This window comes from Motacilla alba, chromosome 4, assembly GCF_015832195.1.
Source record: "Motacilla alba alba isolate MOTALB_02 chromosome 4, Motacilla_alba_V1.0_pri, whole genome shotgun sequence".
NCBI classification, from domain to species: domain Eukaryota; kingdom Metazoa; phylum Chordata; class Aves; order Passeriformes; family Motacillidae; genus Motacilla; species Motacilla alba.
Genome location: NC_052019.1, coordinates 51,465,669 through 51,492,659, shown reverse-complemented (window position 1 = coordinate 51,492,659; position 26,991 = coordinate 51,465,669). Strand labels below are relative to the sequence as shown.

General features: G+C 37.0%; 1 protein-coding gene across 4 annotated transcripts in view; it reads left to right on the top strand.

The window, feature by feature from the left end:
* Positions 1-26,991, top strand: part of GRID2 (glutamate ionotropic receptor delta type subunit 2) — a 678,754-nt gene that overhangs the window by 472,965 nt on the left and 178,798 nt on the right. For all 4 annotated transcript variants that reach the window (XR_005256716.1, XM_038134923.1, XM_038134925.1 and 1 more), the window contains exons 7-8: positions 1,008-1,169; positions 10,500-10,619. Coding sequence is in view for 3 of the 4 variants with exons in the window: in XM_038134923.1 (XP_037990851.1) it covers positions 1,008-1,169; positions 10,500-10,619 (282 nt within the window). In the remaining variant the exon portion in view is untranslated. The remainder of the gene's footprint in view (positions 1-1,007; positions 1,170-10,499; positions 10,620-26,991) is intronic.

Here is a 26,991-nt window from a genome sequence, read left to right as displayed (position 1 = left end):
TCCTTTTCATTTCTGAACATAATTTTTCTTCCTGAGAACCTCTGTTCAGGACAGCTGAGGTTTCTTTTTATGAAACTGTCAGTAACTTAAGTGTTCCTGCCATCTGAGGACAGAAAAGGCTGATGTAAAACTATATTGTAAATTACTTGTTTCAGAAGTGTTCATGAGTCCTGAGCTTCTGTTCTTTTACTTTTAATTGTATCTTTCACATCTGTCTTTGCACTTTGTGCATTTAAAAGCACGTACATAGAACTAAAACATGGTTAAGTGAAAGGGGCACGCAACTGATTGCTCTTGAATTCCACTGTTCTGCTTTTGATCCCAAACCTGAACTTCTTCACAGTGTATGCAGCTGTGCTCACAGTGACACATACACACATGTACTCTGTAAGAGTTTTGTTCTGCAAGGAATTAGCAGCCAGTGTCAAACACTCTGACAGAAAACACTATAAATTGCAGAATCAACATGCAATTGCACACTGACAAGAATTTCATTGAGTCTTATTTCATGCCAGAAAGTGTCAACCAGAATTGACTGCACAAATCAGGAGCAAAATAACACAACAAAATCTATTTCAAATTTTCTGTTTCTGCTTTTCAAAAGAACAAACAGCCTTGAAGATAATTTGATGGTGTCTAAATATCTGGTGACTGAAAAATTGAGTCTCACAAGGAACTGGTTAAAAATAAAAGGCAGTCTGTTTATGGTCATAAGTAGAGCTGTAAATCTGGCAAGTGGAGCTCTGCCTGTGGTTGGGCTGCCTGGACTTCTCATGTGTGTGTAGTTTGTTTAGTGTTTATCACTTTTAGTGTTACAGCCCCCAGCTTCAGGTTTTACCAAAGCCCAAAATCTGTGACATTTTGCCTGTCACAGATTCTTCTTAAAACCAAATAAAGTAGTTAATTACCAGAAGATGACAGGTGAGGCAAAACAAATGATAAATTCTGGCTGCTAGGAGTAAACTACAAATAGCTATGCTAATGCTTCCCTCTTGATCTCTTTACAGATTTCAAACCTGTATATATATGACACTGTCCTCCTGCTGGCAAATGCCTTTCATAAGAAGCTGGAGGACAGGAAGTGGCACAGCATGGCCAGCCTCACCTGCATCAGGAAGAACTCTAAACCCTGGCAAGGAGGGCGATCAATGCTGGAAACCATCAAGAAGGTACTTTTTTCTCTGTATTTCCTCATCTTTCGTTTCTAAAATACTCACAGTAGGCAGTATTTCCTCCTCCATGTTTAGCAAAACTACCAAACCAGTTGGATGCTCAAGGAAGAAGTGTCAAATGTGAACAAGTGTCACTGTTGAAGAAGTTTCACAGATTAGGAAGTAAAGAAAATAAATTTACTATTTTTTTTGTAAAAGAAATTAGAAAAAAATTGCAGAATTGCACTAGGGTAATGTTCTGCAGAATTTGCCATCACACTGCCTTTGACATTAATAAAGTGAAATCCTACAAATGGGAGTAAGGAAACCTCTAAATTATCTAGGCTATATTGTACCACCACAAAACCATCCCTGTAACTGTAGGTACAGTTTGGGGTAATTGGGAGTGGGGCTGTCATCCCCAATGGGCACAGCTGTGAGAAGCAGGTGAGCAGCATTGACAGCAATGAGCCATGGAGTGCCCAGGGGCACTGACCAACCACCAAAGGGAACAGAGGGCACAGAGGAGCAGTGCATGGACATGAGGGGTATAAAAGGTTGGGCTGAAGAACAGGAAGGGCTGACACTTGAAGCCTTCTGCAGTGGTCTTGTGTTCCATTGTGTAGCGTGGCTGTCTCAACTGCAACATAATGATGACCCTGATGTGATTGAGGATTGGGCTGTAGGGCAAGGTACAGCCAGAGGCAGAGCCCAGCTCAGCATTGAGAGCAGCAAGGAGACACTGCCTAGTCCAGACCAGACTGATTTTGACACCTGGGGTACAAGTTGCTAAGAACATAATGGGAAATAAGTGTTTTATCTACATAGAAAGCTTTGTTGAAAAGAAAAGGCATTAAAACTACTAACTACGCCCTTTGTAGTGTTTTACTATGGGCAAATTCACAAGATTTTGATATAGATGCAAGTACTGCTTTCAGTGATAGAACATAGAAAGGAGTTGGAGAAAGTATAAGACATTATATCAAAAGGGGACAAGACAGCCATAGATTTGGCTACCACCTAGAGTTTGCTCTATGAGACTTCAAAAGAATAGAAAACAGAGCAGGACAAGAGAGGCTTACAGTGACCAACTAACACAACAAAAACTATGAAAAGAGAGGTTATTAAAGCAACAGTGGGAGCTAGGGAGAGAGTAGCTCTTTTGTTCATTATACTATGTTTGGTAGTGAAACATGTATATTGTGTTTGTAAATTACAACTATTAATCTTTGATTAGACATAAGGGTAAAAGTTTATATTTCATATGCATAACTGCACTCAACAGATACTAGAGTTCAGTGGGTGCCTTCTCATTGCATTCAGCCCATGTTAGATAACACCCCTCAGAGCAACAGTGGGATTATCTAGCTATTATTCTTGTGTGTTACCTTATAAAGTTGTACAATTACATGTAATGTAAGTTTAGGGAGTGAATCAAGGTCAGTACACAGATACATTCCAGAGTCAGTAGAGCGTACACAAGAGATACTTATACCACATTTGCTATTTCTTCTACACAGGCCCTATGGAGAGATGGGAAACATAGCATTTATTTAAAGGCAAAAAAAGGGGGAATTGTGGGCACACAGTTTGGGGTAATTGGGAATGGGGCTGCGATTGAAACTCATCCCCCATGGGCTATAGCTCTGAAAAGCAGGTGAACAGCATTGAAAGCAATGTGCCATGAGTGCCCAGGTGCACTGACCAAAGGGAACAGAGGGCACACAGGTGCAGTGCATGTAAGATGAAGGATATAAAAGGTTGCACTGAAGAGCAATAAAAGGCAGAGCTTGAAGCCTTGTGAAGTGGTATGATGTTAGTCTGTAATGGCTAATGCTTGAAGTCTTCTGAAATTGTCTGGTGTTACTCTGTGTCTTGCGGCCGTGTCAACTACTAAGAGTAACAGTCTCGATACAGCTTTATCCAATGTTGCTGCTTCCCTGTGATTTTTATTTCCTACCTTAATCCTTGTCATGCCCAAGATGCTTTTCCTGTTCTTCAGTCTTTAAAGGTAATTTCTCTTAGTTATTTTCTTCATTCATGATGTGTACCGCCTCCATATACTTACAGACAAATATCGTAGCCTTCCAGGTTAACACTTAGTCAATATGAACAGGCTGCGAGCCTGCCCTTCCCTGTAAGTTTTTTGCCTCATTTTCTTTATCTTATTGCTGTCTTTTATAAAACTGTCTCCTCATTTGTCTGCATACACTTCTTGGTAATGCATACTTACATTTAAAGTGCTGGTGTTGTAAACACAGAAAAAAAAAGGACGATAAAAAAAAATTTAAATGGTTTTATTTATGGCTTTCACTACAGGTCATAAAAATAATTTAAAATGTAATGTTGTCTTGAGAAGTTGCTATTCTGCATTAGGTATTTAGCTTTACCAGAAATTATGATGATGCAGTCAAAATGTAAGACTCCTTTGAATACTGCTTATATTTTACCCAGTCCCAGGTTAATCTGCGTTACCTCCAAAATGACAGTTCAAGGATTTCTTTGGTATCTGTTTCCACTTTCCATTCTAACAGTTTGAACTCATGAGACTGCAAGAATAATCCAGGACACATTTCTTATTCAGGTGCAGGATAGGTCTTTAAGCAACTCCAAACTAAATTGCTCTTAACCTGTCTGAGCAATTTCTAATTCACATTTGGCAGTCCCATGTATTTTGGCCAATGATTCAGGCAAGCTGGTTCTCTTCCTGCCTTGGATTTTGTAAATGCTGTTTCACATTTTTCCATTTAAATGGCCAGGAGAATTATGAAAGCATTCAAGAAGGCAGGAGCAAGTAGAAATTCCAGAGTTGTTGTTAGCTTGCTAAAAAATGAATCAAATGCCAAAGAAATTCCTGATCTGCACAGCTAACCATGCTTCCATCCTGTCACTTTGGGCTTTCTCTGCTATTTCAAGTAGATGGGTGTGATAAGAAAATATTTTGTTGGTGTAAATTAAATAATCCAAATACTCCTTACACTGCATTGTGCTGACAGAGATTAATTTCTAGAAGTAACGTGCTAAAATTGAAAGTCAAAATTTAATCCAAATGAAATACAGAAATTTTACTCTGTGTGGATGTCAGTAGCATTTCAATCCATAGGCAGAGGAAAGCGAAAGATTGCAACTGAGAGATGGAATTGCACAAAAACATGAGTTCTGCTTTAGTTTTGTGGCTTACTTTCTCATTTCTTTCACTAAAGCATTTATGTAGAAGAACCTTGGGATCGAAGCTGTGTACTTTTGAAATTACAAATTTGACACTGATGAATGCCTGATGAGGTATCAGAAAAACAATAAAATCCAAAAGTAATGAGGGGAAAAAAGTCCTCAATTAATCTCTCTTCCTGCGAATTCTCGTCTTTCCCATCTTGCCTTATTCTTTAAACATATTTTCTCTCCTATTGTCCTGGAGAATCCTCTAAAATCAACTGAAATACAGTTTGTTTTTTTTTCTCAAAAGCATACCAGTTTCCCTTAATTTTGAAAGAAAACAGATGAAAGTTAGCATGTGTTATTTAAATAGTTTCTGAATTACAAGTCCCTCATTTTCATTTTGAAATGACCACTGTTGCCAGTGGTGGTGTAAAATGGAATATCATAGTAAGATATTGATATAATTCAGGGTGAAACTACATTTGGAGATTTTTTTTTTTTTTTTACTCCTGGAAAAAAGAACTTCCATCCTCTGCAACACCTTAATTCACCCTTCATGGTGACCTCTATTGCAGAGCTGAAATCATAACCTGGTCTCTGGTTGTCCCTCCTCTCAGCGTAGCTTCACTAGGAGTCAAATTATACTCAAGAACTCAAGGTTTTGAAGGGGAAAGGAGTTGGTATTTTTTTCTGAAAAGATCCAGAAACAGGAACATCTGGCAGTGTTTTAGCTGCAGAGGGAGACCTTTCTTTGATTTCTGGAGGAGGAAATCTTTATTAAGCTACTTACTGAAGAAGGTAAGAGAGAAAGGGATGCTGATGTTTAACCTACAGCAGCAATTATTAAATTTGTTACCCTGGTGGTAAATAAACTGGTTTCTTTTTAGTTAATGAGCTTGTAAAGGACAGTAGGCAATGAGAGGAAATTAGAGTCTCCAACATTTCTTAAAATTGTAAAAAAGCTGTCTAAATCATTCCTTATTGTCATTTGTTACTTTTCAATGCTAAGCATTTGACTCAAGCATTGCTATTTCTACAAACAGCTACAAAAGCGGTTGTTTCTTTGTGAATTCAGCTGATTGGACAAAGCCTAAAGAAAACATTTTAAGCCCACCACAATTATTTAAATCTAATATCTGTTCCTGCCCATTCTGGAACTGAATAAACAGTTAAATTCATCAGGAAATACAATCCTTCTAATGAATTTGGCCAGCTCCATCAATTAGTTTAAATTCACTTTTGTGATAGTAACTATCCCTAGACACATGCTCACTTGTTTATTTCTCAGTAAAGCCATTTCACAGTTGGAGGAACAAGTATCACTAGAAAATAATTCTATTTTGGGAAAAATTCATCTTCCTGAGTAGCCTGGGAATAAATGCAAGTAGGATTATAGGGAGGATCAACTCAGCAAGATGGCATCAAGTTTCTGTATATACCTTGTCTCAGGGCTCTTCCCAGTCACATTTGTTTAGCTCACCAACAGCAAATTTTCAGTGCTAGCAGCAACACAGCGCCTGTCCCTTTCTGGAAAATGAGCTCTTTCATGAATCATAGGTGGGATTGTCAACTAGTTCTGGTCTCAGAAATGTCCGTGACACTCAGTGGTGACATGCAAAAAAGATGCCAAATTGTTTTTTAGGTAGTAGATTGGATTGCCTGTGCTAGTTGAAAACTCAACAGTGTTCTCAGGATCAGACTTTTTCAAGAATAACATGTGAAATGTGTATTTACTGATTATAGCATTTTTTCCTGCCCATAGCTGGATATAGCCTATTTTTCCTCCTTAATTGCAAAATAGCTGGTACCTGAAGAAAAAATAAGAGGAAGTTTGAACAGAAGTTGAGAGCAAGTACAGTATTTTATAGCTGATGATTGGCAAGCTGACATTGCCAAGTGAGGTCCTGACTGCTAGGTAAATAGTGCTTTCTTCAGGGACTTACAGTATAGTAGTGCCTAAGCATATATAAACTGTAGTTTATCTTGCCAGTCTAGATGGGACTCAAGTAGGCTTTAATTATATTGCCAAGCTTTATAACAGCTCTGCAAAGCCCAGAGCAGTGATCAGAATAGTAAGTAAAACATTTTTGGCCTAGCAACTGACATTTCACTCTTTGGTTTTATGTGTGTCAGGAAATTACATGGTTGCAGCTGAACCTCAGAAGAATTTGAGAAGGTAGATAACAAGTATGTCTTCATGCTTCCCCAAATAGCATTGTTTCTGTGAGTTAAATGGAATGAAAAATTTCTTTTACTCTTGGCCGTTATCATGATTAACACTAAAATCATTTGGGAGAATCTCATCAGGAAGTTACTGCATCAGTAGCTGTCATACAGATGGTCATTTCCTCTGTGATCCCTTTTCACTATGCACTAGCAGAGGGATAAAACACATGTCGTAAATCAAGTGTTTCATACAGATCCACACCATGAAAATCTACCCACTAAAACTGGGGCAGTGTCCTGAAAATCTTCCTAGGTGATATCCTGTCACATTCATATTTTCTGAAAAATCTCTTTGCCCAGGATTCTTCTCCTGGGAAACTGAGAAGCCTCAGAGAAAAAGGAAAACAATAATTATCTGGTTTGCTTCTCCTGGGTTTTGCTCCTTTGGAATGTGTCTGGAGATTGTTTATCCGACAGGTGGTTGTTTCATTGGTTTCATGTGAATTGTTTTGACTTGTTGGCCAATCAGGGTCAAGCTGTGTTAGGGCTCTGGAAAGAGTCATGAGTTTCCCTTATTATCTTTTTAGCCTTCTGTAAGTATCCTTTCTGTATGCTTTAGTATAGTTTAGTATAGCATTCTTTAATATAACATAGTATCATAAAATAATAAATCAGCCTTCTGAGAACATGGAGTCAGATTTATCGTTCCTTCCATCATCTGGGGCCAACCCAAATACAATAATATCCTGCTCCCCTCTGTCAGCCCTAAGAAGCACCCAGAGCTGTGTAAGCCTTGTGGAAAGGCTGTGAGGGAGAATGAGGAGCAGTGGAGAGCAATAACAGGATTGCATGGCCTGCAGGTTCAGCAATATCAGTCCCAAACAGGGAGGAGAAACGAAGACCTCCAAGAAATTTGCTATAAATTTAGTATTTTTGCTATTATATGGGTGCTTCTTTGCTGTTTTGTCTTTCTGCCTCTTCCCTTCCCAAGCTGGCAACATTCCCATTCTGATGGGAGCTCTTATTACACTATTTTCATATGTACACACTCTAGGAGAGGAAGCTCTGATTAAGACAGTCCTTAATGAGAAATTTTCAAAGAATGATAGATTGCCAAAATAGATAAATGAGAAATCATGTTGTTGTGGTTAAGACTGGATTCCAGACAAATAAAGCTGATGGACTAAGAGTTTTTATCTTGCCCTGACAATTGCAGTCGTTTAAAAATCAAGTTTAACAAACTCATATGAAGTTTCTGGATAGAGATCAAATTCCAAAACATCTTAGGTAAATCTGTTAACCTGTGCTGTATGTGAGGGGGCATATATTTCCAAAGAATACTGTGTTTTCTAAATAAATTGATTGATTGATTGATTACTTCAAGTATAATTGAGGTTAAATGATTATTTGAATTATTTTTAATTATATTTACTCAAATAAGGACAAAGGTTATAAAAATAAATTTAAAAGCTGGTTAAAATTTTAAATTGCTTTCTCAAGTCTCAAAAAATCATTTACATTTTATGTCCATGTTCTTTAAAGTATTGGGAGTGCTCTCGGTCTGGAAAAGAAAGTCACTTAAATTTTCCAGATTGAGAATCCTGTATTCTTCATTTCTATTTTCTGCTGTACGAAGCATCTGTGTGAAGAGATCATTATGTTTTTTGTTGAATATTTCTTTTCTTTTACCACTTTGTTCCAGAGTTTCCCCTTCCTTCTTCCAGGTCCTGCTTGTGGCTCACTTAAAATCATGGTGCTGCTCAGGTCATCTATAAGTGTTTAATTAATTTTCAGGTTTTAATTACCTCGGACCCACAGGTTTAATACCCAGTGGGAGGGAAAGTTTTAGGAAGCAATATAGGAAATATTAAGTATAATACAACAAAATCAGTATCTGGTAAGGTGTCCAGATGGAGGTTTTGAGCAATCAGCTGGGCATTCCAACTCTTACAGATCTGTGACACTTTGCAGGCGTTTCTCCATGTCATGTTATGTGAAACTGTGCCTTAGGGATTCAAAAAAATAGAGAGAAAAGATATATGGGGCAGGTTTCTGCTTCTGGTCCATGAGTAGGATGAAGTCAAATTTAAATTAGAGTAAAAGGTTTCTATTTATGTAACTCAGTTGTTTACCAAAGGATATCTTCAAGTGATTTTGTGGGTAAACACAAGTTGGCTGTCTTTACTCTGAACCAGCCAGAGGTGTGCTAACCCCAATCTGAGAACCACAATGGTCTGGTTATTGCAGAATCCTAGTCAAGATAAAAAGTCATCAGAGTGTCTTGCTAACCACAATATCTGATTTGAAATTGCCAGAGTCTTCCTGCAAATATCCGTTTATATGTACCCTTAATCAGGCTATTGGCTTTTTTCTTTTCTTCTTTTTTAATTTATTTTTGTTCCAGTACAGAATAAGAAAGTAAATACTATAGAAAGAAAATATTATTGAAAATATTTTTAAAAAGCATTAAATATGTATATACACAAAGTATTTTATTGGTTTTAACTGTAAATGGCACTCATTAAATAGTTCTATTATTATAATATTTGTATTATTATTTTAATGAATATTATTAATGTATTATTCCCCCATAGTACTAGTTTCTAGTAGTCTAGTAAATTCTCAAAGAATCATCTCAATAACTAATTTCGTTATTTTTGTTATAATCACAATAATGTTTTATAAAAGTAGGAGAACATTCTGTTATTTCACAGCAATCTGCAATGTAGATGCAAATTTTGTCTTCCTTCCAGGATTTTGTCCAGACTGAAAATGTAAGAATAGAGCTTTTAATATCATGATTCATCAAGGCTCATGTGCTTAGCTACGTAGTTTATATTGCAAGTTTCTCCAGTTTAAATAAAAAAGTTCCTAAGTGAAACAGCAAGCACAACTGCAAAGTTCTTGCCTTATGTTTTAGGGAAAAACTATGCATTTCATGGGGTTTTACACCAGAGGCAGAGTTTGGGTTTTTTAAGTTCTTAAAATGTTTTTACAGGTCTGTTTTTTTTTGGTTTTAGTTTTGTTTTTTGGTGGTGTTTTTTTGTTGTTTTTTTTTTTGAGGGAGAGGTCTAAGCATCAATTTTTTTCTTCAGTCTGTAAACTGAAGAAATTTTTGAAGGGTAAAGGTTTTCATTATCAGCATTTCACATGGCTCTGTTGATTTTATAGTTCAGGTCATCACAGTTCTTATACAAAGATGAAATATATGTCATATTGAATTAACTCTGGAATGGATTTTGAGTATGGCTGTGGCATGTATGAGTATGGCCCTTTCAACTCTAATTCTTTGTGGGGATTATTCACTCCAGTGTTTCATCTCTACTATTTTAACCCCTTCCAGCAAAACTATAAAAACATTAAAATAAGCTTGAAGAGATGCTGCATTGTTGCCCATGCCATGTATTCTTAGTAGAGGATAATTGGGAGGAAAAAGAAGAATCACTGCATTCAGCTAGACTTTGAATTAGTCCCTTCTTCATTTGTGCAGATCATATATGTTGAGCTCAAAAAGCACATAACTTGGTCTAAACCTAAGCCTGCCCTCACGTGGAAGTCTTCCATGGGGGAGAAACATTTGAGGGGAAAAAGAAAAGATCAACAAACATAACTAATTTTTGTGCAATTTCTTCTATGTGTTTGTGTTTAGCTTTGGTTTCATTACACTTCTTTGCAAAAAAATACTTTTTTTTAAAAGTTGTTGGAGTGAGAGTGTCAATACATACTTGCTGATGGGTGAAAGAACAAAAATGGGAGTGCAAATACGCTAAGAGTAAGACTATTGTTTGTATTGACTCTGCTTAGCATTGCTGAGTTTAATTCTTCTGTGAAGAACTTCATTGTGATGCAGGAATAATTTAAGCTTCAGAATTTTTTAGGGAATCATGGTCTTTGGAAAACTATCCTATTTCTGGTAGTTACCTATCTATTCTACATAGCTAGTGCATGGAGGCCTTCAAGAAACAAAAGGTTGTTACAATAACCCACTTAGAAGTTTTCAATTTTCCTTTTTGTTTTTTCAAATAGGGTGGAGTAAATGGCTTGACTGGGGAACTGGAGTTTGCAGAAAATGGGGGAAATCCCAATGTGCATTTTGAAATTTTGGGGACAAACTATGGAGAAGATCTTGGCAGAGGCATCCGCAAGGTAAGGCTACCTATATTCAAGCAAGAGTTTGCTGATTTTTTCAAAACCTTTGTTGTGTTCCGTGTTAATAGAGAAGCATTTGATGGCAGATAACATGGTGTTTTGTATTGTTAAAGGAGTAAGACATAGGAGAAAAGCTTTGAACTTGCAGATACTCATCTATTTCATTATTTCAGATAGGTCTTGGAGCAGGTTGTGTTGATCAAGATACCATTTGTAATGCAGAATGTGTTAAGCTGCTGATGGACTGTCCCAAAAGACTAGCGAAAGCTGTTGTTTTTTGACCCTTACAACCCCCATCCAAATATGGCAAATCTTACATTGAATAATGTTTAGAGCACTCAGACTGGTCCTTGATACTTCGTCAAAGTGGGATGCTCCACCTGCTATATGATGAAAATTGATAGCTATGGAAAAATATATTCTTTTGTAGAATAGATAAAATTTCTACAGCCTCTTCATGAAATAAATACATCATGTTTTAATAGAACTTAAGTTTTACAAAAGAAGTTAATGTTATGTATTCAGCTGCCAGACACAGTCCAAAGGACTTAGATTGTTACAGGGAATGGCATATATGTCCAGCAGAGTCACTCTTTCTTGGTATTTGAGTTTTGCCAGTTTAAAGCGAAATTTAAGTCCTGTGTAACAAATGGTGGAAGCGTGTCTCTATTTGCAACGAATGTCCTTAACTTTGAACAACTGCTCATCTGGTATGGCAAAAATCATATAGCACTTCACAGGTAAACAAAATACCAATAGTCTTTTCCAGGAGAAACTCTCCTTCAAAGACAGACTTCCTGAAAAATACCAAGATCTCCTCATTTAGTGTATCGCGTCATACTGGGTTTTGTATAGGAGGAACATGAAGTGATTGAAAGGAGAGAGTTTTTTTAATATATGTAAACTGGGTCCATGTGTCAGTGTCACTTCATGATGAAGTGCATAATTTGTCTGCATACCTTCTGGAGCAACAGATAAGTGCTCTGAAAGAGGGAAGAGAAAAATAATAAGTCTAAAGTGACTAAAAACTGGAGTTTCTCCTCCACTATTCATCGGAATTGTTATTCTGTTTGCGCTCTTTTATCTCTTGTCAATACCTAATGTACACACAGGCCTGTAGTTATGTCACCTTGAGTAGAGGTCCTGACAGAAGCTTGAGCAGCTAGACAGAACTGCATCTAGTTGATGTTTGGAGGTAACTTACGGACAGTCTGTGGAGACCAGAATGTTGGATAAGTCCTTATTCCCTTTCATTTAAATTCTGATTGTTTCAACATATTTTGATTTATTTTCCATGCTATGCACTGAGGAGCTATTTATTCTTTAGAGCTGCCTTCCTAAGACAAATCTGTGTGTCTTCATTTAATTTATTTGGTTGACATTGACTGGGTTTTTTTTGACTTCAGGCTTGTCTGGGTGAATGCCTGAGTGAAGCACTAAGTTGTGTTCTTTCATTCCCAAAAGATAGAAAAGGGAGACTCACAGATCTTGGAAATATGGAAGTACAAAAAACTTCCTGGCTATTCTAACTCTTTTTTGATGGTGTGTTTTAGAATTGTACTATTAATTTAAGCTATGGTAGAGTTTGATTTTAAAATAGATGTTAATGACTGTGGGCACATCTCACTTGTGTAAAACAGTAACACAAACAGGCTTTTTGAACCTGTTGAACCTTCCTTGTTTACTCTTTATGATAGCTCAAGAACAAAGAGACTTTCACTGTCTTCAGAGGGAAATGGATTTGAAGTTGGTCAAAGAGAATAGAGCTTTGCTCAGAATATAACTAGATGATGAAACTCAGCATCATACAGTCCTCTTGAGGAGAAAAACAAAGTTTAAACTTAAGATACTAAAAGTGTGTGGGGTTTTTTACATTTCCCAAGACGAGCATTTATAATTAAATTTAGATATTATAAGAAAATTTTCCTGTTGAAAAAGATAGTAAATGCCTCTCTGTAGAGTTGTGTGATGCACTGCAGCTGGTTAAAAAGAAAGGGTCCAGAGCAGAACAGATTAAAACTGTTTCAATTTTTTTTCCTAAACAACGCTCAGTAATCCAGAGAAACCTTTAAAAAGAGATATACAGAAAAAAATTTTTAGAAAGAAAATTCTCTATATATTGTGAGACTGTGATAATTGTTCTCAGAAGTTTATTTTTAAAAATTCCAATTATTTCAAATGTTTGCAATAAATTGAATAAGAAAATAATTTAAAATTAATATGGTATTTCTAGTCAATGTCACAGAGTTAAAAAAACAAGGTAGGTTTTTTAAAACAATCACTTCAGAGACAGAAGAAAATTTTTCAGGGATTTTACTATTTGACAAAAATTCACATCTTTTATCTTGGATTAGGATTTACTTTATAGCATATGAGCTACTAGTGTTGGAAGCAAATCACAATAATTACAGGAGTCAGATATATTTTTATTAACTATGCTAATTAAAGTACACTTCAGATGTTCATGTATTTAGTGATCTGACTGCAGAACTACCTAAGCATTTTTATTTCTCAACTCTAGTAGAAGCAGCTGCAATTAGCAGACTGACTAAAATTTCTAAGCTAATGCATCTTCCCTAATCAACATATTTTCAAGTACTTTTATAGGAGATAATGAAGGGTAAAATCATTACAAAAGGCCCATTGAAGTCATTGGGACCAGAGATTCCCATCAAGTGAATTGTGTCAAGAATTGCTACTTTGTTTTCCTGAGGAACACTCAATTGATTTGAATAAAGCAAGTAAGATTTTAAAACACACTTGAATTTCTCAAGAGAAAATTGAATTGAAGAGAGAATTTCTGCTTGAAATCTGTTCTGCTTGGCTTCTGGAGTCATTTATACTACTGCAAAGTTCACTTATATTCATAGGTGATTATTCCCAGCACTCAAGAAAAGCAAATCGTTTAGGATACACCTAGAATACATGTTTATGTTTGGTTTATTTGGTCAAATTAGGCCATGTATCTAGGAAGAACTATCTTCAAGTCCTCTCCTTCGGCTTTTAGGGGTTACTATCATCTGAAAAGCAGTGGGAGAATCCATGTGAAAGGTCATTGTGCTGGGCTCCGTCACCTAGTGACGGTTAGCAAATCCCGGAGTGGGATTTGCCAGAAACAGCAATTTTGTACCCTCGTGACTGTAAATGTTATCCATCACCTTGCAGAGCACGGATCAGTTAGCTCACACTTTTTGCCAGAGCCAAGAACTTGGAGTAATACACTCAGATTGCTGCCAGGTACTGGTTTTATTGATACCAGTGCTATTACAACCCCAAAGGAACCGAAGAAAAACTCTCTCTTTTACATATCATGCTGTGGCTTGCATTTGTGCAGATGTAGTTATATTCAGTGGGAGACATGGGTGTATTTCTGACATTTCTCTGTTGGCATTTGTCTGTTGGTATTTGACATTTGAGTATGTATTCTTTGACATTCAAATTTCAGTGCAATACTTTTATCTATACTGCTGAAATAAAAGCTGCCATTCCTGTGAATAACCATCCAACAAACAAACGAACAAAAGGAAGTTGATAGCTCTGAGTACTGTCTTACATCTGAGTGGTGTAGAAAACAGCACCGCAGAAATAAAGTGGTTTTCATGTTTCTTACAGTGCTCCTTGTAATTCAGAATGGGCTCATCTTCAAAGGCACTGTTCGACATTTGAAGTTTAGAGGACTTTCTTTCTGTTCCCACACTGGTTTTCTTACCACGGGTGGGCATTTGAAGATCGTGATGTGTTTTCCTCTACCTCCCTATCCATATTAGCATACACCCACCTCCTGTATGTTTCTCTTCTCTTCTGAAGATGTTTTAGGTTATTTCCTCCCAGTGAGGGAGCAAGATGATGAACCAGGCTCTTGCAACAATTCCTGTCTGCACCAAGGTGTCCGTGTCAAGGTTTCCTTTGCATTCAGGACAGCTAGAGATGCCTTGGAGGAAGGATAGAGTTGTGAGCATGCAGGAAAACAGATAGCCTTGGTGGGGCACCAGGGTAACCCAGGAAGCTTTGAGCCATCTGCATTTGTCCATTAGGATTGTTGGGTTCAGTCCTAAATCATTTTGATTTGATTGTCTTAAGGAAAAGATGTTATCTCTTTTGATCCAAGGGAGATCTGTGGTGTCAAGCATCTCACGTGAAAGGGATTGAAACCTGTCTAACAGGTTCTACATTGTTCCTCTCTCCTTCTGCCAGTGCAACTGGCAGGACCTTCCCTGCAGAGTCAATGCATGCAGGTTTTCATTTCACAGACTATTAAGGATTAACACTCTGTAGTTGTGCTATTTGTTCAGAGATGGGAAAGCTGGTTTGCATTTTTTCATTCTCTTAAAGTAATTCCTATTTCCACTTCATCTGAAAACATTTGTTGATCCCAGTAGTGGTATTTCTTTCTAATATACTGTATTCTTTTTCTTACACTTGGATCATGGAGCAATGTTCCAAGCATATATTTTGATCTTAAGGAAGTTGATGTCTATTCTTATAAAGTTAAAATGTATTTTCTGCATCCATTATCTCATATTCCCTCTTGTGCCATTAGGCAAAAAGAGCAGTTATACAGCTCTGCCAACATTTACTAGCTAACCCCATTTAATAACCAAGAGCATATAAAGTATTTCCTTCTCAGTTAGCTTCTTGGTAAGCTGCTTGAGGTAAATGATGGGTTCACCAGGTCTCTTTTTGAGCACAATCAGGGTAGAGCTGTGTAATGTGGCTTTAAAAATATATTTGTATCACCTTCTGGTACTTTAAGCTGTGACCTGTGCAGATGTTTCTAAAGGTTGACATGCAATTTATGTTGTGACTGAAAGATATCCTTGTGATTTAGAAAGACACTATTGATGGTGTGTTTTCAAGTGAGTTGAAATAAAAGTTCCTGTGTCTGACTGCTTTGCCTCTAGTATTGATGGAGAAGGTAGACCTGGCACAGTACTACCATGATAGTCTTTCTAAAGCAACTTTAAATACTTAATCACCCTTCTAGAAATGAAATAAGCTACTTAATACTAAAGGTAAAGAGGTAATTAAATATGTTGGTGAACCAAGACTGGCTGTTCTGGTTCAGCACAGAACTTAAATTTTTCTTGTAAGCCTGATGAAGGGTAGCATTTCTTCCCTTCATTTAGTGCTATGCAGGAATACAATTAAGACACAGTGACTGATGCTCTACTTTCTGGTATCTTCTGCAAATCTTTTGTCAAATCTTAGTGAAATTTAATTTGGCTGCAAAGTGTTGGGGATTTGATTGCCATCACAATGAAACTGCAGTTAATAGAGAACTGTGTTTTACTTGGAAGTGTACTTCTGCTTAGATTCAAAGCCAAACCAAATGCATATTTGACTATAACAGAAAAAGAAATTTAAGTATCCGTCCATAAATGTATTTTTGAATTTAAAAAAATTAAAGGTCTTAAATTTTTTTTTTCTTCTTTTGAATGGAGCATTTTCTTTTAATAATCTGAGGATGCAGAAAGAGTCAGACTGAATCAAAGCAATCAGTAGAGCACCATTTGGAGAATTTATCAGCTTTTGGACTCTCCGATTCAGATGGGGGGAGTGAAATCTAATTTTTGTGCTGGTTTGTCCAGCTGTCTGCCCTGATTCTGGGCTCTTTGGATGAATATTTCATTACTTGTAATAAGTGCAAAGTAAAGAAGCCAGAGATGGATTTGGTGGCTTGGCAGATGCTGCCTCAGGAACACAGAAGACAAAGGTTCAAGTCATCCTTCTGATAAATGCAGAGCAGAGTTGCTACAACTCAACCCATTCCACATGAATTATTCACCTGTGGAGCAAAACATCCATCCAGAATCCAGAGGAGCCAGGATGAGGTATAGGACCAAAATGACCCAGAAGTCAAACTCCAAACTAATACCCACAAACCCAAAGCAAGCACAGTGCACTATATAGGTGATCCCACCTATTTCTTTTTACCAGAACAATCAGCCATGTCTGCTGAGCTCCAGTGTGTTTAATGGGTTGTAAAAAAGAGGAGTTATTTTAGGCTGTAATACTAATGGGTGTCCAGATTCCCTGGTCTAGAACAATAAGGATAAGTGCTCTGTGAAAATTCAACTCAAATATTTAAATACAGGTTTATCCAGTTTCCAGCTCGCAGGTTGGATGGCCCTTAACTGTGATTTACAGGGCTATAGATGATTTGGAAAAAAAAGAGTCTTTCAAGCCTCTGAATAACTGCAGCACTCTGGAGTGATCAGGGGCATGCTTCTGCATTGGGAACAGTGTGGAGAGAAAGGGAACATGCAGGATGGAAGACAGGGAGAATGCAATGGAACCCTGCAGGGAAGCATTGATGTCAAGCAGAAATTCCCTTTGGGACCTTGGTGCTCTGTAGTATTTCTCTTCACAGTTTTGGCAGGGATGAGCTCGTCTCTCTTTTGCTCAGAATATCCAGTCCTGTCATAACTGATAAGAATGTTCTTACTGAAAAATATTTTCAGTGCATTGGGAACTGCCTATTTTGACTGATTGCTTTCATCAGAGAGAGACCAATCTTTTTTATGCTCTTTAAATTATATAGTTGCATGCATTTTATTCATTTCTATTCATCTGGAAAAGAGGTTATATTTTCCCCATCTCCTGCAGAAAATATAGTTGTCTTGACAGCAAAGAACAGGAGAAATATTTTCCACTTTCAAACTGTGTTGTTAATTTCCTTTCATATCTTGTTATGACAATGGAAACTTGAAAAAGATCAGTCAAAAATTAATAATAATTAAAAAAAAGCTGAGAACAGCAACTCCTGTTTTCTGTTGATGCTGTTAGGCAAATGCCTAACCACAGAGGCTTCTGTATTCTGTGCTTCAAAATGGGCATAAGAGCAAAGAATGACACAGAACTTCAGTCATTTTTGCAGTAGAGATTTTTTTTTTGTTTGTTTGTCCTGGAAAATTTTGACTAGCAGAAATTGTGGGGTGGGTTTTTAATATCTACATTGGAAAAAAAAATTGGATTTGCATGTTGGTCAGTTTTATGTATCACATAAAACTTAATTTGGGTCCACTAAATATTTTTCCTTCATTTTGGGTTGCTCTTTTCCTCTTGAACTTCTCACAGTCAACCAGGCCAAGGGGTTAGATCTCTTTTGTTTTCCTGAACTTGTTATTGGCAGAACACTTTACAGTTTTCAGTATGACTGGTTGGGCCACTTTTGAAATACCTTTACTATGGTTATATGACTGTTTCATCTGCTTGAGTAGCTGTGAAAGCCTCCCGGTGAACATGGATCTGCTGAACTGGCTGGCAGGTTGTGAGTTTTTATCCTCAAATGCTTCCGCTGAGCAAATTAGCTTTGTAACTCTCTTCAGAGATCTGAAGTGCTTGGAAACTTTGAAGTGCCTCAAAAATGACATTTTGAATAATGTCAGAAGGAACTGTGTATTATTTAAGAATGGACTTAATGCTTCATTGACCTCTCAGGCAGTAATGCTTCTATGTGATTTGGGAAATCCCATTAGGGATTTCTTGTCACCTTTAAGAGAATACTCAGTGGGTGCTGCTTCAAGAATGTAGTTCATCATCCTTGAAATTAATAGGATAAAACACTTAGCTCAACTTGGAATTACTTGTTTTAAGGTGGACACTCTCAGTGAATTATAGGTTATCTTCAGAATTAAAGTTTTTAATGCTTGTCTTTTGCTCCTTAGAGCTGCTTTGTTTTCAATCAAGACTGTCATCTGATGAAAATTACTTCATTTCACAAATGCTTATAGCTGAAGCAAACATATATTTTCCAGGAGTAGGAAAAAGTAATGTGTATTTAACCCTCCATTAATGCAAAAGAATGAGGGTGTTGTAGCTAATTTGTCATGTGTAGAGGGACATAATAACTATATCTCTAGTAAGTTATATATTTCCACCAAAATTTGTCGGCAATTTGGGTACCCTAGTCAAAAATTCCTAATAATTGGAAAACCATGCAGACAGGAGAGAGGAATGTTAAAAAACTGAACTCTTTCTTTTAACAGGAGGCATGAAGTGATGATAGTATGAAATGGGTCATCAAAGTTTGGCTATTGAGGGTGGTGAAGGTCTCAGTTCTCAGAATTAAGGGCTCAGTACACAGGATTAGGAGGGCTGATACATATCTTTGGGTTATAATCCAGATCTTAATCCATAATGTGTGAAAGTAGATCTACACAGATTTAGAATCATAAGATTGTTGAAGCTGGAAGGGACCTTTAAGACCATTGAGTCCAATCCCAAGCCCAGCACCAATCCCTGTCTCCAAGAAGCACATATATGCGGTTTTTGAACACTTCCAGAAATGGTGGCTCCACCACTTCCCTGGGCAGCCTCTCCCAGTACTTTATCATCCTTTCAGTGGAACCCTCCATCTCCCTGCAGCCTCCTCTCAGGCGGTGGTAGAGAGTGATGAAGTCTCCCCTGAGCCTCCTTTTCTCCAGGCTGAACCCCCCCAGTTCCCTAAGTCATAACACTTGTGCTCCAGACACATCACCAGCTTTGTTGCCCTTCTCTGGACATGCTCCAGCACCTCAATGTCTTTCTTGTAGGGAGAAGCGAAAACTGAACTCTGTACATGAGGTGTGGCCTCATCAGTGCTGAAAGGGGAGGATCACTGCTCTGGTCCAGCTGGCCACACTATTGCTGAAAAAGGCCAGGATGCCATTGGCCTTATTGGCCACCTGGGGCCATTTCACAGGATTTGAATTTGATAAATTGTCTTTTTCTTGAAGAACCACAAGCCAGGACTGACACAATTATATGGCCTGCTGCATTCTGCCAACCATATCCCACGATAATATATCATGGAATTGTACAGCAGTCCAGGCTGGACTTGAAAGATTATCTGGTACAACCTTTCAATAAATTGTTTCTAACTTGGATGTTTTTTAGAGGGCTTCTCCTTGAAGCCTGTGTAGTGTGTAGACTGATAAGTAGGATGAGCCCCTGTAGTACATCTCAAAGGCCTGGAATGCTCATATTAATCCCAACTTTGCTGGTACAAGTTTAAAGTATATTTTTTACTGCAAGATCTCTTTGTTCCAAGCTAATCTATTAGCAGAAGAACATAAAAATGTGTCTTTTTAGACACTGACTCTTTATGTGTATCAGAGACAAAAGTTGGTTTGGTTTTTGTTTGCTTGTTTTTGGATTTCTGTGGTGGAGATATCTTTGGGTGTATGTGTGGTTGGTTTTGGGGTTTTTTTTTTGTTTTTGGTTGTTTTTGTTTGTTGGGGTTTTTTGTAGTTTTTTTTTCTTCTTTTTTTCTGTGTTTGTTTTGTGGAAAGACTATATTTCATTGAGCATGATGCTGAATGATAATTTGTGGATAGCAGTAGGCACTATTTTCCTGCAGAGGGTTAAGCGACCCTGGTAAGCCCAATGACCTTAACCTCTGTGGCAATAAAATATTTAGTGAGATTCTCTACTGAAGGAGGGAGAATCCAAACACAGACATTTAATCCCTTTAGTCCTCCCCATGCAGATTGTGGGATCTAGAGGAGCTAGACAGGTCATAAGCTGATTGGGAAATGATGATTATAGATTTCCACTGAAAACACCTACTATGTATCTATTTTTATATATCTGTGTGTGTGTAATATCTGCCACCCTCAGCCTTCAGAGCTGTGGGAGTAGATTTACAGCAGAACAAATGTGAAAACATCCATTAACCTGCTAAAGGGTAGACATCTATAGGCAAGAGTCAGAAAGTGTTATGTTAGCAGAGTCAGGGGTCAGCTGTCTCCTGATGAGAGCAGGTGCTGCCCACCAGCTTGAGTCAATGGACAGTCTCATCTTTGGGCTGGACCAAAAGAGGCACATGGCTACAATGGTTGCTAAAGAGAAAGAGGAGGAAGGACACACCAGAGAGTGGAAAAGAGTGGAAATTGCATTCCAGTGTTGTTAGCAAAACACAGTTGGAAGTACAGTAAATCTTTGTTCATTTTGGTGTTTTTAAGACCAATAAGAAATAAATGGTGACATTTGAGAAGACAAAGAGAACCACCCCCTTGGCTTCAGTTTGAATTCTGTATCATGTTTATAATGTACTGTAGCTTCCCACTCCATAACTCAGCTCATATATTTTAAAATGTGGCAGAGTTTACTATGCATAAATCCATTTGTAAAGTAGAAGTTTTCAGTTAAGTATTCTTATCTTCTAAAATAACTTCAGGAGCAGAACTGAGATGTCATTTTGTCTCAATATTGCATTTATGGCAATGCTGAGGCGTGTTTCCCCCTAAAGTGGTCACAGCAGTATCCTGTAATTAAAAGATTCATGAAAGTAATTTTCAGAGTTAAAAAGTTACCTCTGTGGGACTGTTTAGGGACACCTCTTTGTACCTTTTGAGATCTTTGCAAATAATAAAAATGAGGATGGTGAAGCTTTCAATGACTTCATAATATTTATAGTTCCTTCGTAGTGTTGGAAGATTTTTATGATTCAGCCTTAAAATTACAGTGCTCAGATTTTTGCCTGTTCTAAAGTTATGATATAATGCTTTAATCAAAGGGTAAGTTACAACAGAATTTAATAATAAATATTCTTGTCATGGTGTACTCCTGCTTTAAAATGTGCAGCAGGAGTAACAGAAAAAAATGAAATGGATTAAGTCTCAAACAATTTACATTTTCATTTTGATAAACAGAATTAATTTTATTTGATAGAACCTCTTAAAAAAAAAAAAGGTTTCTGAGGGAATTGTATGCACTAACACAGCTTTGAAACTCTTTAGGCTGGAAGTAAATGGGGATAAACATGTTTTAAGGAATTAAGAAAAGTATGTTTAGCACCTGTGGCAGAAATCAGTTAGAAAATAATCTCATCATTATTCCAACACTACTTCTCTCCATTTCTCAAAACCTATGAAAAATATTACAGACATTGCCTCCTGAACTGTAGCAGTGGAAAGAATATTTTTCTTGTGTAAACACAGAATGATGGAATAGGATAAATTTTATGTGTTCTGTTGAAATTTGAGCTGAAATTAGTTTAGTTCATATATTCATATATATAAACTTCTTTTTACTTGGTTTAGAAAAATGCAACATATCAAAATTTATACATTGGAGTAAAAAAAAACCCAACAACATTTCAGTTGATATCATTTGAATTCAAGCTAGAAGGTTTAACATATTTTCCTGATCAGTTCTCAACCAGTCTGCTTCTGAACCTTATCACAAAGTTCTTATTCTGAAATGCTGGATTTGATTTTAGGGTTTTATTTGTTTGTTTTAAACACACTTCTATAATAAATAATGTACTTGGAGCTCATAAAAATCTGATTTAAAGTATGCATTCTAATGGAGTGCCTTAATAATGAGCCATAAGTGTTTTATATGAATATTTTAATGCAACATTCAGTTTCTCTACACTTCTACTGATTTTGCATTATAATTTGATTGTATTTGAAAAGAATAAATTTTATTTTAAAGCCTTCATGCTAGTTTTGCATCAGTTTGGCTCTAGAAGGTTCAGTGTTCTAAACATTTGTATTCTGAATTATAACTCAGGTACTCTTAGCTCTCCAAATGTATTAACTACTGATAAAATGTGTGATTTCCCCATTGAATGTGCATGTCTGAGTTCCCATTAGTCAGTTTAAGCTGTTGATTATATTACTTGAGACAAATAGTTTTCCATTTCCATATATCCATTATTAAACCATTCCTACCACTCGCTGGAACAGTGCCAATTAATGCAATATTTTTTCAAAATATCTATTACCTACTTAAATGGAGTATCAGTTCCACTCATTCCACAGTGGTTAAACAACATTATAAACTGTTTTCCTATCTTGCCTTGCAATCCCTGGACCAGCCATGCAGGCCTGCTGCTGTAGGTGTGTTTCTTGCTGCTTCATTTCATTTATTTTCCACAAATAACAAGTTCTGCTTCTGACTCTGGAGCCTGCTTTTCTCACAAAGTGCGTCACAAGTGATGCTTCCTTAGCAAAGAATAAATGTCTGAGAATTGTGTGCTTTGCTGCAGGGATGTAGGTAATGCCTTAGAAAGGATGAAAAGTTCATTTGCACTCCAGAAAACCTGCTCAGAGAAGGTTACAGGAGAGGTTGTCTAAGCTTTGAATTAGAGAGACGTTCCAGCCTAATATCAGAGCAGTTCTGTTCACAGAGAGATGGTAGCTAGTGTTGGGGTCAGTGGGTATAATTCCACCAAATTTATTTCAGAATGAGGCTACAATTTGAAAAACCAAGGTGAAAGGATTTTTATGTTATCTGTGACAGTCTTTTATCAAGGGACAGATAAGGTGAGTTATTTTTTCCATGATGGTAATGATATATAGAAATATTTTACCCAGTAAATCTCAGTCCACAGAACTTGGATTGCCAGCGTGTTTGGTTGACTTTGAAGGACAGACTTTTAGTCAGTATAGACTGAGGTAAATTGTGTTTCCACAGTATCTATATGGTCATAAATTGCCTCTCCAAATATGTTTGAAAGACTGGAATAATTCACAGCTCATTTGATCTCCAGTAAAGTCTCAGTGAGTCTCTTGATGCACTTGATTCTGGATAGTTGAATTGATTTCTCTGTTTGGCCTTGGGGCTTGCTGTACACAGAACAGTATGTGAAAGTTATTGTCCTCTCTACTAACCTTACTGCTGAAGACCTTACACCCTGCTTGCTTTTAGCTTTGCTACTTATTGTGTCTGCAGGAAAGCAAGAATGACAAGACCAGCTAAGTGATGGATATCTTCCCACATGAGAATATAATCTTTATGTGCTCTGTGACTGTAGGCCACCAACACATTGCCTTAAACAAGGATTGGTGCACTGAATACCAATGCTTTTGGCATCTGTACATGCTCAAGCCTTTCTGTTCAGTCTGAAAGGGAGTGAATTTAACACCCAGCTGATTTTCTGCTGGATATTTTTGTGCTGCTTTTACAATATGGGTGTCAGGGTGTGGGTATATCTATGTGGGTGTGATGGCAGACATGATTGGAAGTGTAAATAAGAAATTCTGATGAACTTTTTCAGACAGTGGACCTCATTCCCCCTTCTGTAATGTGCTTGGTATGTAACATTATATTCCATATTTATTACAGATCAATTCATCCAATTTTTTTTGTTTGGTTCCCATTATATATTCCTTCTAAGCTCTTTCCTAACAGGTTTTTAACATCTTAATTGTCAGTCATTCCATTAGTCATTAGAAGCTGCTTTCTAGTTTGTTGTGACACTCTAGCATATTGAGACAAATCATTTCTGCAAGAGGAAATTAAAACATCAATAAAGAAAATATCAATAAGAGAATGTTAGGATACCTTTTTAAAGAAACGTTTTTCCTCATCATTATTTTATGTCATGTCTTCTTATTCATTCCATTTGCCTTAGAAATTGAGAAAAAGCCATATAAAAGCATCTGGTCTAGTTAAATTCACTTTCAGAAAGGGGTTGCAAGTGCTCTAAACCTCCAATGACTATAGATAAAAGGAATTGTATGTCTCTCTCCCTCTTTTTCCCTCTCTTCCCCATACTTTTTGAAAGGTACCTTGAAAATTGCCAAAGAAAATCATACTTAACCATGTGTCAGATTGGACAGGTTTTGTGTGTGATTGCTCTTAAATTCTGTTGAACATAAACACCAAAGTCTTTCTTTAGAAGACAAAAAATTTTCCTCTGGACTACATCTATTTACTGAAGGGCTGTGAAAAAGAGAAAATTGCTGGCTTTTTGCCAGCTGTATTTTTTGAACTTTGGGGATAGACGTAGCTGTGCAAGAGGCCATAAACTTGAAGATATTATGGTTGTTTGGAGATCAAAAATAATAGACTTAAGGCACATTTTAATAACAGTGTTTGGAGTAGGACAATTTAGCCTTCACAAGCCAAGAGTCTTGAGATAACCTCGAGCAAAAAAAAAATTAGTATACTCACTTCCTTAAAAAAAAAACCAAAAACACTCATTCTGAGCAGCATAGTACAGCTGCCTACCTGTAACAACATCTTCAAGACTTGACAACAAAAAAAGCCTCTGACTTGCCATTTTGGGGTTTGAGAGAATAGAAAGTATGGGATAGAGCTAAGTGGTTAAGTCCTCACATTCCAGAGAAGCCAATTAAAACTGAAAATAAAGCTTACACACTGCTATGAAAGTGTTTCATAGTAGAAGGCAGGTGTTTCTTAATATTCTGCTTTGAAAAACATGCTTGAAAAAGAGAAAAAAAAATCTTACTTCATAAGGACTCACAGTTTTATCCACAATCTCTTTCTATTTTCTCCAAATACTACAGTACACTTACTCAAGGGTGGGAGGGTGTTAATTAAAAATAATACAGCATCAGCTGAATGCTCCACAGAATATAAAATGAAATGTCTGCGGAGATTATTTGCTATCATGCTTGCTATAAAGGTATATGGCTCTTGAATGGGATCTTCTAATAATTTGAGATATGTCACTGCCCTCTCTTGGTGAGAGTTAAAACTGGCCTCTTTTTCACAAACCTTAACTAAAGAGCAAAAAACGATTTTTCCTTTGTTGTGAGTGGACTTTTTGGCAACAAAAACATAGCAAGTTGGATATTGTGGATTAATAATTATCCATGAAGTTGTGATGGCTGTACTATTTAGTTCAACCTGTTTGTGAGTGAGCTTACTGATTTATTCTATGATGTGTGGTCATGTGTGTTTAGGAACATTTATTGAAGTATTCAAACTTATAAAAACATCTTGACAATATATTCTTTTCCATAATTATATACTAATATTTAAAAACATTTGTTAAAACTATTTAAACAAAGTCTGTGTCTTCTGAGCAGTGGCAAAGCTAATGACATTTTAACTTCTTGGTGGAATAATTGCCTAGTCACTATTTTATTAAAACCTGTCAGTTTTAGGCAGCCAATTCAGGGCATGTGTTAACAAGTAATCTTCATCTAACACATGCAGACAGGAGGTACTGCCCTTGAAGGCAGTTCCAAACAGCAGAAGATATCTGGGGATCTTTGTTAGCTAATTTCAGCTGTTAACTTTCAAAGCCTATAAAAGCTTTCCTCCTCCAAAACTCTGGGAAAAGAAGATCTCGATTTGCAAGCTCCCTGAGTTACCCCTGAGTTGATCCCTGATATTTGGGAGAAGTCATACATGGAGCCATAAACCATGGCTGATTTTTTAATCATGTGCTATTATGAACAGTTTTGTGAAACACCTCACAAAAACATGAGGTTTGATTTCCATGCCATGATTAAATCTGATTAAGTTAAATCAGAGAGTGTAGTTTAACTTCAGTTAATCCTGTGTTTTACTTCAAAGTAATCAAACAAATTCTTCAATGATAGCATTATTGGTTCAGGAAGGCTGGGAGTTTATACTGCAGGAGGGACTGTAAATTAGAAATGACACATATTTTGTATGTGTAACTTGCAACTCCCAAAGGGATCTTTTTGATGAGTTATGTTTTGCTGTGTATTTCAGGATGTCTATATTATGGCAATATTTACAAAGGAGTGAATGGCAAAAAATAAACCAATAAGTCTTTTCTTTTGACAATGTGTTTCTTCAAGCCAAAGAAATGAAAGAAAATGGAAATGTAGTACATGTCCAGAGCCACGCAAGCAGTTCAGCATCTGTCATGTTTTCAAAGCACAGAGATGATTCTTTGTACTGAGAAATACTTAAACCACAAATGACTGTTATTGGTAGAATTACAAAGTTAATGATCCATGTTAGATGTTTTTACACAGACTTTTTCTTACCAAATGCAAATTTGGCAAGTGCCCCTAGGTTGAAAGGATGGAGGAATAGATATGTCAGTGGTTAAAAGTTTGAACTATGCCAAGAGCACTGCAACTTTCAAGAAAAAGTCTGAAAGGGAGGTAAATTGTGATGGATAAGGAAGGAGAGCTTCCCAATGCTCACAAAGGGAAGGGATCTGCACGTTTACTGCTTGAAGACACTATCACCTTCCAAGTAGCTCTTTGTAACTATGCAGGATGTCTTCCAAGAAAAGAATGCTTTTATTCCTTTCCTGTCTAGCACTCAGTAGGCAGCACTATGACCTGAGTTTTCGCTCAAGGGTTTTCAGGAACTGTGCAGATCATCCAGCCTCTTGTTTGCTGTCCTGCGTGTGATCTGCATCCATCAGTGGCCCTTTCTGAGAAACGTGTGGGGAATGGTTGGACTTTTCTGGCACACAGCAACATCAGCAGGTCTGACTTTATAATAACGAAGGTCGTTCTCTGTGTGAATACTCTTGGCTTCCCAGCAGTTTAGCCAATCAATGTGTGAGGAGCCTCTGCAAATGTCACCTTGCAAACTGACTACGTACTTCAACAGGAAATTAGAAGGAGCAAAAACAGTTCAAGAACCAGGTTGAGACAGAGTTATTAATTTTTTTTTGCCTGTGTCATTACTGAAAGGG